Raw genomic sequence first — 12,422 nt, forward strand, 5'->3', positions numbered from 1 at the left:
CCAACTAGGAAACTGCTCAGTTAGCTGAACCCCTTCTGAGGGCCAGAGGAGGACAGGATTTGTCCCAATCCAGACACTTGGCCAGGGAATAAGGGCTGAAACTCATCTCTCAACCTAGTCCAGCCCTCCCCCTCTTTGGATTGTCATTATCAAGTTGATTGATTGTATATTATCAGGACTCTCTTAACCACAGGTGCCAGAAGCCCAACCCAAAGTGGCTTAAACCAAAGAGAAATTTATAGGCTGGTATAACTAAAAGATTCAGAGGTAGCACTGGCTCATGCATGAGTGGACTGGGGTGACAAGATATCAGATGGCACCTGACTGTCACCACCACAGGCAGACTGTTCACCATCTCAGCTCTGTCCCCTTCCTTTGTCACAATGACGAAGCCACCGCATCTCCCGGCTAATGGTGTACCAGCCTGGAAAGACAGCCTCCCTCTCTGATTGGCTTCAGCACAAGTCACAGGAATGACTGCCTGGTCTGACCCGTCTCCTGTGTGCTTTCTTTGGGAGTAAACAGTTAACAGGCCCTTCCCCCTTTCACAGAGAGTGCTTCCCTTATCCTGCGGAAGCTCTGCCCCTGGATAAAGGAGGAGAGCGGCTATGTTAGTGCTGATGACTGGCACACTGCACTTGTGCTAGGAAGACAGCATGAACTGCACCCCTCCAGGGAAGTCACGGCCTGGGCTCCCCTGCGTACAGTGGTTCCTTAACTGGGCACGAGTCCCTTGCTGGGACTTAGGAAAACTCTGCCTAAAGTCCATTGCAAGAAATACTGATCCCTGTGGGATGTATATGTGGCTGGTTCCCTTGCTCACTGAGAGACTAGAAAACAGCACCTGGACCCCTGGGCTGGTTCCCTCTGAGGAAAGGATCTGTGTCATGAGTGAAGCCCGGGCAGGTGTGGTCTGTTCAACTTTGATCATCTGGTTGAGCCTAAGGTGACCAAGAGTGGGCGGTGCACCCCTGATTCTGTTGCTGTGACTGAGGAAATGCTAAGCTCTGTTTGGCCAGGCCTGGGCAGCCTGCCTCTGGAGTAGGGGTGGAGAGCCATCCTGCAACACGAGGTTACCAGGAGAAGGAGTTTTGGTTGGGCACAGACATCCAGTGTCCACTCCAGGATGTTTGGGAGACACCTTGAGAACTCTTCCTAAAAGCTGCACTTAACCAAGCTCCTGGTGGTTCTGTGATCCCTTACGTTTTCTCCAGAGGCAGAGAGTTGGCTGACTGACTTTTGCCCTTGGGCAGATTGTGAGGCTCTACCCAGCATGCTGGTATATTATGTTCCCTCAGATGGGGGTGAGACCCTTGGCCTGGGGCTGTAAAATGATCTGTTTCTGTGAGGAGACTTTCCATGGTGAGATTGCTAGTGTCTCAGAGAATAAAGGACAGAACCAGTCCAAGTCAAAGCACTTACCTAGCTGAGCCTGACTCTTCCCGTGTTATTGATCTGAGGGGTGGGTGGGTTGGGGCATCTGTCTCGACTTCACACCAACAGACCTATTCCCCTCACGAAAGCGTCATAGGTGACAACAAGGACTCTGGAAACAGGCAGACTGACTGTTCCAATCCTGGCTCACCAAATTCAGCTTCACCATGCCTCTGTTTCTTTGTCTGTAAAATGGGCATAATTGTAGGCCTGCTCACAGAGTTGTGTGAGGATTCGAGAAACAGAGTGTGCAAAGGCTTGAGCTCAGCCCTGACACACGAAGAAATGTTGTCGTGATTGCTTAGATGAAATCGGAGTCATCTATTTTAAAAACTGCAAGAAATGAATCAGCTGTTAAGTGGTCCATTATCACCTACTTGATCAATAAGGCTTCCTCAGTTCCCATCAGTGAAGTTGAGATAGTCTCAAATTGTTTATCGAAATGAACTGCTATTAACAAAGTAAAATTTTTACTAGCACCTGGATGATGTTGTGTGTTACTCGGGCTGGGTGATTTTAAGGTCTTGTCCAGCTCTAATGTTTAAGGTTCAGTATACCACCTGCATAATGGGGTGATAATATGAAGTGCAAAATGAGTTAACTATATTTTCAAAGTGCTGTTTTTTTTTAACATAAGCTATTTTTTCTGCTTTTTTCTTACGATTTTTCCTGAAATACGGTCTTCTAAATTTCAGATTCTTCTTTACTGCCAACCAGGTAAAGATTTACACCAATCAAGAGAAAACCAGGTGGGTCCTCCCAACCCCCAATCACCATCAGAGGAAGATTCTTTGGTGCAAAAATTGAGTGCTTTGTTTCTGGACTTGTTTGTGCCATTTTTTGTTTGCTTTTAACCAACTCTATGACTATAAAGGCAGCTATCCCCAAATCTGAACCTTTCTTTAAGAAAAATAACTGGGAGATCCCAGGCACAGTAGCACATGCCTGTAATTCCAGCACTTTGGGAGGCTGAAGCAGGTGGATAGCTTGAGCTCAGGAGTTCCAGACCAGCCTGGGCAACATGGCCAAACCCTGTCTCTATGAAAACTACAAAAATTAGCTGAGCATGGTAGTGTGTGCCTGTAGTTCCAGCTACTTGGGAGGCTGAGATGGGAGGATCGCTTGAGCCCTGGAGGTCGAGGCTGCAGTGAGCCAAGATTGCACCACTGCACTCCAGCCTGGGCAACAGAGTGAGACCCTGTCTCAAAAAAATAAAAGGCCAGGTGCAGTGGCTCACGCTTGTAATCCCAGCACTTTGAGAGGCCAAGGTGGGCAGATCACCTGAGGTCAGGAGTTCAAGACCAGCCTGCCTGACATGGCGAAACCCCGTCTCTACTAAAAATACAAAAAATTAGCTGGGTGTGGTGGCAGGCGCCTGTAATCCCAGCTACTCGAGAGGCTGAGGCAGGAGAATCGCTTGAACCCTAGAGGAGGAGGTTGCAGTGAGCCAAGATCACGCCACTGCACTCTATCCTGGGTGACAAGAGTGAAACTCTGTCTCAAAAATAAATAAATAAATAAATAAATAATGACTGGAGGAGCATGTAGGGGGGTGGTGCCCAGAGATTGAGAGAAGCATCTTGGTTTAGTGAAAACCTGTGAAAGTCAGAAAACCTGTTTCTGCCCAGCTCCATCCCAGTTGTGGTGTTTAGTCCGTGTCTTCATCTCTGTGACCTTTCATTTTCACACTGGCACACGCCTCCCAACATCCACTGTTGGGCAGTTGTAAGGCTCAAATGAGCCCCAAGGCCTTTGAAAAGTTAAAAGTATTAAAGTGTTAGATGAACATAAGAAGAAATGATTATCCTGCCTTCAAAGCGAGCCTCCCTGTCTGATGCACTCACTGGGCCACCTTCTCTGAGCACTTCTGAAAGGGGCCTCATTTATTCGTTCATTTATTCCATGCTGCACAAGTTTGTTAAGCACCCACTTGTGCCAGGCATTTGCTGTACACTAAGGATTCATCAGTGAAGAGGTAGACACAGCCCCTGCTCTTTTCAATCTCATATTCAGAGGGGAGACAGATAATAAACAAGTAATGAGAGTGTTTGTTAATAACTGTGGTGTGATATGATGGTCAGGAGTGGGTAGTCCAGGAGGGTACCAGGGAAGTGGCCAGGGAGATGGCATTTGATGGTGACCTGAGAATGAGAAGCCAGCCTTGGGAAGAGCTGTTGCAAGAGCTTCAAGCAGAGGACATAGCAAACTAAGTGACTCCGAGGCAGGGAAGATTTCAGCATGTTTGAGGAGGCCAGTGAGGCAGACCCCAGAAAGCACGAGGGAGAATGATAGGAGATGAGATGGGTAGGGTTAGCCCATCCAGGGGCTGCAAGCTCAAGTAAGGAGTTTGAATTTTCAGTATAATGGAAGCCATTGGAGGGATTTCAACAGAGGAGAGGCATGACCTGATCTATATCTGGGGATGTCAGTCTGGCTAGTGGTGTGTCTGTGGCCATGGAGTCTGGGGGCAAGATAGAAGGGAGCAAGAGTGGATGCAGGGAAACCAGAGAGGAGCCAGGTGTCATTGTCCAGGTGAGGGACCATTGGTGGCCTAGATTAGGGTGATGGCCATGGAAGACCAAGAGGTGGACGCATTGGAGATACACTAGAGGCAGAAGCAACCAAATTACCAATGGGTTGGATTTATGTGAAGCAAGGGGAAGACGAACATTGATTCCTGGGTTTGAGGCTAGAACAACTGGCCCCGTTTTCTGTGATAAGAGACACTGGTGGGATGAAAAGCAAAAGTTCTGCTTTGTACCTGTTTGTTTGTACCTGCTAGGTTTTGCTGTCTATTGGACCCCTAGGTGGAAATGTCACATATACAACTGGGTGTTCAGGAGAGGGACCAGCTGGAGATAGAAATGTGGGCAGTGTTGGCCTGTGTGGGAAGTGGGGCTGGGTGAGATCAGCCTCCTGGAGAGTGCAGATGGAGAAGATCCAGTGATCTTCACCACGGGGAGGCTGGAGAGGAGAGAGGGTGGCAGAGGACACTGAACCGGGAGACAGGAGGCAGGATTAAACCAGGACTGCGTGGCAGGTGATGTCTTGGGAGCCAAGAGAGAAAAGGGTTTCAAGGAGGGAAGAGTCCACTGTGTGAGATACTGCTGGGTGCGTACAAGGCGGACAGCGAAGTGTCCCTTGGATTTGGTAATGTGGAGGTTGTTGGCAACTTTGACAAGAGGACTCCCAGCAAAGTGGGTTGAAGATGGGAGGTGAGAAAGAAATAGTGATGGTGGACAAATCGTCTTTTTGAGAAGTTTCACTGAGAATGGGATGGGGACGTGCTGAAACCGTGGGTTCAGGGGAGAGTTTTTAAAGATGAGAGAGCATGCCTGAGTGCTTGTGGGAGGCGTGGCAGATGCCTGGGAGCAAAGTCCTCGAGAAGAGGCCTCCTTGAGGACAGGAGTCGTTTGCAATTGGAATGATGATGGAGAATGGGGGTGCAGAAGCTTCTGGGTTTGTGACTAGGCAGTGGTGGGTGAAGGCGTTCCTGGAAGGGTTATTAGATCCAGAGAAGGGAGGAGAGCTGTGTGGGTGAGAACTGGGAAAGGAAGATTTACAGACAGAGAATCTGAGGACTGAGAGAGTTGGCTCATGGAGCAGGAAAGCGAGTGTACCAGGGAGACGGTGAGACCCACGGCCCAGGCCTCTTGGCCTTCTGCCTGGCTCCTGCTCGGCTGCGCAGATGGCTGTGTTCTCAGAGGCTACATCTCATGCCTGCGTTGTCTTCCTCTCCCCAGGACCTTTATTGGGCTTGAGGTCACTTCAGGGCATGCCCAGTTCCTGGACCTGGTTTCAGAGGTGGACAGAGTCATGGAGGAATTCAACCTCACCACTTTCTACCAGGTAATGAATGGGGCTGCTGCTTCTCCATTGACCCATTTCTAACGAGAATAAAACTGTCTTTAAAGAAGCCCTCGTAAGAGGCAAACCGAAGACCCTTCAGAACCTCCCGTGTCAGTGCTCCGAATGCCAGCCTTCTGAGGATGCACACCTCGGGAGGTGAGGGCTTTGAGGTGTAGTCAGATGCAGCCCACCCAAAGTCCAACATTTCTTAGAAATCTTGCTTTATATCCTAAATACGCCCGAGATTTGTACCTTCTGCTCCATAATGTTCCCATGTTGTTTTCACATTTTTTAAGTAGATGTCCCTAATAATTTTTGGTCAGATTGACCCTCAGAGAAGAGTTGTAGCTTCACACACCTTCCTGCACCTTGCCCAGGCCCTCCAAGGGCACTTGGACTCTAAGTCGACTATCAGGGCTTTGAAGGGCCATTCATTTTATTTGATATATGTTTTTAAACCGTGCTGAGGGAGATAAGTATGAATTTGAATGGAGACAATTATTGTTGCTTCAAAACTTGAGACTTTGGGGATTTTGTTCATGTCATCTGAAAAGTATGGTGTATACTGGAATGTCCTAGATCAGAATAGAGGGTGGATTTTCTTTCACGTCACAGATGTAATGACCCTCTATGATACTTCAGGGAAAGCCTCTGTGAATACGACTGTCTTAGCTCAGGCTGTCATAACAAAATACCATAGACTGGGTGGCCTAAATAACAGAAATTTATTTTTGCACAGTTCTGGAGGCTAGAAGTCCAAGATCAAGGTGACAGCATGGTTGATGTCTTTTTTTTTTTTTTTTTTTTTTGGAGACAGAGTCTTACTCTGTCGCCCATGCTGGAGTGCAGTGGCGCAATCTCAGCTCCCTGCAACCTCCGCCTCCCAGGTTCAAGCAATGCTGCCTCAGTCTCCCAAGTGGCTGGGACCACATGTGTACAACACCACGCCCAGCTAATTTTTGTATTTTTAGTAGAGACGGGGTTTCACCATGTTGGCCAGGCTGGTCTCAAACTCCTGACCTCAGGTGATCTGCCTGCCTTGGCCTCTCAAAGTGCTAGGATTACAGGTGTGAGCCACTGCACCCGGCCAAGCGTGGTTGGTTTCTGGTGAGGGTTCTTCCTGGCTTATAGATGGCCACCTTCACATGGCGGGGCAGGGGTTGGGGGCTACAGAGAGAGAGAGCAGTGCCCAAGCTCTCTGTGATTAAAGGGCACTAATCATGAGGGTCCTGCCCTCGTGGCCTCATCTAACCCTAATTACCCCTCAAAGGCCCCATCTTTACATACTATCACATTGGGGGTTAGGGCTACATGAATTTGGGGGAGGTGACACGATTCAGTCCATAGCAAGGACCAGTCCTGTGCTGTTTTGTCTGTCTGTGGAGGGTGCTTGGGATCAACACTGAGTATCTTGTCTCCCACTGGGCAGGCCAGGGATCCAGCAGGGATGTCACGACAGCTCTGTCACAGACCTGCTGTGATGGCAGGGCCTGCCAAGGCGTCCGGGTGACTGCCTGCCTCTCGTTTCCCTCCCCAGGATCCTTCTTTCCACCTCAGCCTGGCCTGGTGTGTGGGTGATGCACGTCTCCAGCTGGAGGGGCAGTGCCTGCAGGAACTACAGGTGAATTTCCAGGGCGGGAGCACAGAGGGCGCTGAACTCCAGAAATGACAGGACAGATGCTGGAGAGGGGGAGGATGAGGCACCCAAACCTGAATCCCTGGGAAACAAATGACATGGCAGGAGACCCCAACCCCTTCCCTTGTGACTCAAGGTGTGGCCCCTGGACCAGCAGCTTCAGTGTCACCTGAAGCTTATTAACAATACAGATCTTTGCCCCCACCCCCACCAAGACCTAAGAAATCAGAATTACATTTTAACAAGATCTCTGGGGATTTGTGTGCACATTACAGTTCTAGGGAGCACTGCCCTAGAACACTGATCTGCGAGGAGGCTGCAGGCTTTCCCTGAAGTCCTAGCCACTTGCCCAGAGGTCAGAGGCTTGGGCCTGGCACTGAAAATGGGTGAAATGTACCAGGGGTAAGGAACATCCAGCCCCCAGAGTCTATCAAATTTTGATAAGTAGCTGAAAGATTCCACTTTCCCGTCTGCGCCCTTGGAGGAGAACCAGCAAGTTACATGAAGTGGTAAGCGGCGGCTGATACTCCAGCCCTGGATGGGGAGACAGTAGGGAGCGTGGCCATGCGGGAAGATTGGCCTAGAGTTGCCAGCACTTCTGCTTCATAAGAGAAGCCAGAAACCTAGATTTTTACATGTAATCTGTCAGTTTTCAAATGTCAGCAACTAATTTGGATGTTTAAAAAACATTTTGCAAGCCAAACCAAACATGTGCAGGCTGGATGCAGCTGTGGTCCCTCGTTAAGGAGCCACCTTGCTCTTGGCCTGATGTTGCTGGCGGTGGCAAAGAGCTCTAGTTTGGGCTCCGGCAGACCTGGGTCCCAGGCCTGGTTTTATTGGTTTCTGTGATCCAGGGCTCTGAGCATCTGTGTCCTCTTCTGTAAAGTTGAGATGATAGGACCAACCTCAGAGATTACAGAAGTGATCAGACAAGATCACCAATGCAGAGCCTGGAGCCTGCAGCCTCAGCCTCGCCCAGCCTCTGAATTTGGGTGAGCTGGTTTTGTTTGCAGTGCCCTGTGGGTCCCAGATGCCCCTTAATGTGACTGTCCTCCCCTGGCTGCTGTTTTAAGGCAATCGTGGATGGGTTTGAAGATGCTGAGGTGCTGCTGCGCGTGCACACTGAGCAAGTCCGCTGCAAGTCTGGGAACAAGTTCTTCTCGATGCCTTTGAAGTGAGCACCAGAGGCCTTCCTCCTCCAGGGCCCTCTGCAAACCAGGCTGAGATGGAGGAACCTGCTAAAATCGATGGAGATGCTTCTAGCCTCCCAGTAGGAGGCCCCAGCCATGCCTTCAACCTGGCAGGAGGTGTAGCCACTCCTCATCCTCCCTGAGTGCTGATATTCTCTCTCTCTCTCTTTCTCTTCCTCTTCTTTCTCTCTCTTCTCCTCTCTTTCTCTCCTCTCTTCCTCTCCTCTCTCTTCCTCTCTTCTCTCTTCCTCTCCTCTCCTCTCTTCCCCTCCTGTCTCTCCTCCCCTCCTCTCTCTCTTCCTCTCCTCTCTCTTCCTCTCCTCTCTCTCTTCCTCTCCTCTCTCTACCCCTCCTGTCTCTCCTCCCCTCCTCTCTTCCTCTCCTCTCTCTCTTCCTCTCCTCTCTTCCCTTCCTGTCTCTCTTCCCCTCCTCTCTCTCTTCCTGTCCTCTATCTCTTCCCCTCCTCTATCTCTTCCTCTCCTCTCTCTCTTCCTCTCCTCTCTCTCTTCCTCTCCTCTCTCTCTTCCTCTCCTCTCTCTCTTCCTCTCCTCTCTCTCTCTCCCTTTCTTCTCTCTCTCCTGTCTCGGCTGTTGTGGGTTGCAGGTTGGGCGCTGCTGTTGTGGTCCTTCCCAGAAACTGCCAGTAGAGGGCAGCCTGGGCATCCTAATGCTTACTCTGGTTGTTACACAAAGAAAATATTGGGGTCACTGGCGAGCCCACCCACACTCACCAGAATCTCCACCGTAGTCCCCCTAACAAACAGCCCTTCACTTCCTCTCCCACTTCAGCAATTTGTATTTTGATGCCATTGGCCTCAGATCAGAGTGTTTTAAATCATCACGCCCTGGCTTATCCCTGGTCAAGCCAGGACACGGGGTGCTTCAGTGGGTCTGTCACCCTCTCTCCTTGAAGCATGTTGCTTTTATTTATTTACTTTTACTCTCACCCTGCTCCTGTACCAGCAGGGGCCACTTCAAAGCCAAGGTACAGGGTGATAACTTGTGGTCCAGCATCAGTTTTCTCCACTTCTTTCTCCCACTCACCCCCAGCAAGGTGCCTGGGGAGACTTGAGCAGATGTTTCATTTTGGCCTGGCCAGTGGCTGAAAGCCAGGCCTCCAATGCACTGTGACCTCTGGCTTCCCCAGCAGCTTTCCCAGAGAGGCAGAGGGGCCTTCCACAGCCCGGGTTCTCCTGCTGCCTCCTGCCTGCTGCAGCTGCAGGCATTCTGAGGGGCAACGTGGAGGAAGGGCCAGGGATGCATGGGATTTTAATTTTTTCATCACACCTTCCCCGTGGCAAAGAAACAGTCAGTCCTCTTCAGGTGTCTTCTGGATTTCTGGTGATGGACAGAGAAATCTTTTTACAGTTTTAAATTATGTTCAACAAATAAAAATTGCATTTTTTATTTTGGATCTTTTTTGGACTACTTGTATTTAACCCAGTGAAAAGATGACTGTCACCTTCCCCTACCCTGTCCAGCTGTGTCTCACAGTTTGGGAGGATTCTTGGAAGTCTCTGCTGTGACTTCCAAGATGGCCTTGAGAGGCATTAATGATGCTTCAGTAAAATAAGGGTAGAGAGGGGTCACCCAGCCTGCCAGGTGTACACACAGAGTTCTCACATAGCACATCTAGCCTGGAGCTAGGTGGCAGGGGTCACCACCCTCATCCCTCACCCACATAGGCAGACATTGAAGCCTTATACTGCTGTGACACTGAGCACTTCCCAGAACCTTCTCGTGTCTTCCTCCCAGTATCCCCTGAAAGGTAAACAGGGTGGGAATGTCTAGTCCTCTGTTACAAGAACAGGTTAAGTGACTTGCTTGCATGAGAAATAGGGCCGTACTCAGCCCTAACCTCAGGTCCTGTGCTGGGGTGGCCCTGATCCAGCCCTGCACACCACCTCGTGGTCAGGCCTGGCATCTGGGTGGGGACATAGGGCTTCAGGGAAAGGTGTGGGGAGAGGGGCCTGTTGCCCAGTCTCCCATGGTGGCCCCTGCAACCCCACCTTTCCTGAAAGGGGCAGCCTCCCAGCCACTGCACTGAAAGACACAGGCACATTCTGTGCCTTGTTCCTGCTCCCCACTGCATTGATCTGCTGACTCCGACTCATCATTAGTCTGGTTCTTCTGGAGAGGAGGAGGATGCCGGGCATACTTTCTGGCTTGCAAGCAACATGGCAACTCTGGCTGTGCAGCCTGCACTTAACTGACACCTGCCCTGTGCCAGGCCCTGAACTGGGCACTTGGTGAACCAGACTAGGTCTACCCTCTGGGTGCTCACAGCAGGGCTGAGCAGGCAGGGAGCACAGAGAAGAATCCCCATCCTCAACATGGTACTTCCCCAGACTTGGGTACTGGCTCCTATTGGGAGGGGGGCAGGTGTGAGGTAGGGCCTCCATCAACAAGCCCAGGAAGAGGGACTGGGCCATTCCCCTGGGGGAGGATGTGGCTGGGGAGTCTGTCTGTGCTGAGGATGGAATTTGAGTGCAGCAACTTTGAGAAATGGGCCAAGATCAATAACTGGCTCCTCAATGGAGAATGGAAGGTGGCAATGGAGGAAGGAAGCAGGAGTCTCGCTGAGGGGGAGGGGTGGGCAGGCTGGGCCTGAGGAGGAGGCTGGCGGCAGGAGCTTGGCGGGCACCCAGACACTGAGTGTGCCTCTGGAGCAGAGTAAGCCCGTTGAGCGAGCGCTCCCGCTGACAGTGCAGAAGCAGCCGGGGCTCTTCCATAACAGGAGATTCTCCATAAGAGGAGAAACATGGGAGACAACTCTGGAGACAGAGGGAAGACCAGAGAAGGCTGCGGTCCCCCCCAGGCAGGCTGGCCCAAAGAAATGCTCTTGATGAGGATTTTATCACACCAGGGAGAGTACAAAATCAACACATCTGGCCTCGGTGTCCTCAGATGTTCCCCGCAGGGCAGGGAAATCATCTCACGCCTGTTTGGCTGATTTCCACCTGGCACTCTCCAGCGCCTCTCCAGACCACCCCAGCTTTGTTTCCAAGGGAGAGGGAAATTACCTTGGCTTGTTTGTTTATTCCTTGTCTTGGCACCAAGAGTCCCAAGGCCTGCTTCACCTTTGATGGTGGGTCGGGTGGGTGCATCGCCCGAGGGGCCCCTGGAGGGGAGAGCTGGGGGAGGGGGTGTCCTGGGCCTAGTTCCATCCCACAGCTACTTTCCTTCACTGAACAGGAGACCTCCCCTACGACCTCAGAACTCTCCTTTTGCAAATGAGGAAACAAACCCAAAGAGGGGAATAACTTGCTCGGATTGCCCAGTAAATTACAGCTGAGGCAAAAAACCCAGGGACCTGGCTTCTGATCCAGAGCTTTTTACAATCCCTCACACCACATCGGGACCTCTAAATGAAACTGCTCTGAAACACCATGTCTGGGCTTTCATTCAAAAGACCAAGAAAAAAAGGTGTGTGGTGGTGGGCGGGGGTGTCAGGGCATAGATGAAACGGTATTGGCAAAATATGGATAAGGTTTAAAGCTACTTGATGGCAGGGCTGCAGTTCACACATCTCAGTCCCACTGACTAGTCCTTTCGGGCTTTGGGTGCTGTCCAGACCCAGTAGAAACCCAGCTATCTTGGGTTGGATGTAGATGCAAATCCACCTTGGACTCCCAAAGTACCTATAGGAGCCAGAACCAATAATTGGGAGCTTCAAGATCTGGTCACAGGGGATGTCATTTCCTTAAGGCATTATTGGATCCCAAGAGAGGAACCTCCAACAGAGAGAAAATCACCAGACTTGACCGACCCAGGCCTCAAAGAACGTTGCTCCACTCATTCCTGGGCTCCTCTCACTAACAGCTAGCCCCTTAAACCCCAACTTTTTTTTTCTTTTTTTCTTTTTTTCTTTTTTTCTGAGACAGTGTCTCGCTCTGACAGCCGGGTTGAAGGGCAGCGGCATGATCATAGCTCACTGCATCCTCAACCTCCTGGGTTCAAGTGATCCTCCCACCTCAGCCTCCCAAGTAGCTGGGCTTACAGACGTACACCACCACACCTGGCTAATTTTTGTATTCTTTGTACAGATGGGGTCTTGTCATGTTGCCCAGGCTGGTCTTGAACTCCTGGGCTAAAGCAATCCTCCCACTTCGGTCTCCCAAAGTGCTGGGATTACAGGCTTGAGCCACTTTACCTAGCCCCAAACTTTTTAAAATTGGCTAATCGGGACTAAATATCATGAAAGAGTGCAACGTGGTCGGTTAAACAAGGACAACCCCGTTGTCCGTGTCTGAAGACCACTGCACATTTCCCAAAAGCAAATTTCGAAGTGGAGAATTTAGAAACCCACTTCCC

General features: G+C 50.6%; 1 protein-coding gene across 3 annotated transcripts in view; it reads left to right on the plus strand.

Annotated features, from left to right (window-relative positions):
• USB1 (U6 snRNA biogenesis phosphodiesterase 1) overlaps positions 1-9,522 on the plus strand; it is a 22,935-nt gene extending 13,413 nt beyond the window's left edge. For 2 of the 3 annotated variants that reach the window (XM_511000.8, XM_009430884.5), the window contains exons 4-7: positions 2,130-2,183; positions 5,178-5,283; positions 6,821-6,904; positions 7,993-9,522. In XM_511000.8, the coding sequence (XP_511000.2) occupies positions 2,130-2,183; positions 5,178-5,283; positions 6,821-6,904; positions 7,993-8,097 (349 nt within the window). In that variant the 3' untranslated portion in view covers positions 8,098-9,522. The remainder of the gene's footprint in view (positions 1-2,129; positions 2,184-5,177; positions 5,284-6,820; positions 6,905-7,992) is intronic. The other variant, XM_003315118.7, reaches the window with a different exon arrangement.
• Positions 9,523-12,422: the final 2,900 nt, after the last annotated feature.

Source organism: Pan troglodytes, chromosome 18, assembly GCF_028858775.2.
Source record: "Pan troglodytes isolate AG18354 chromosome 18, NHGRI_mPanTro3-v2.0_pri, whole genome shotgun sequence".
Taxonomy (NCBI): domain Eukaryota; kingdom Metazoa; phylum Chordata; class Mammalia; order Primates; family Hominidae; genus Pan; species Pan troglodytes.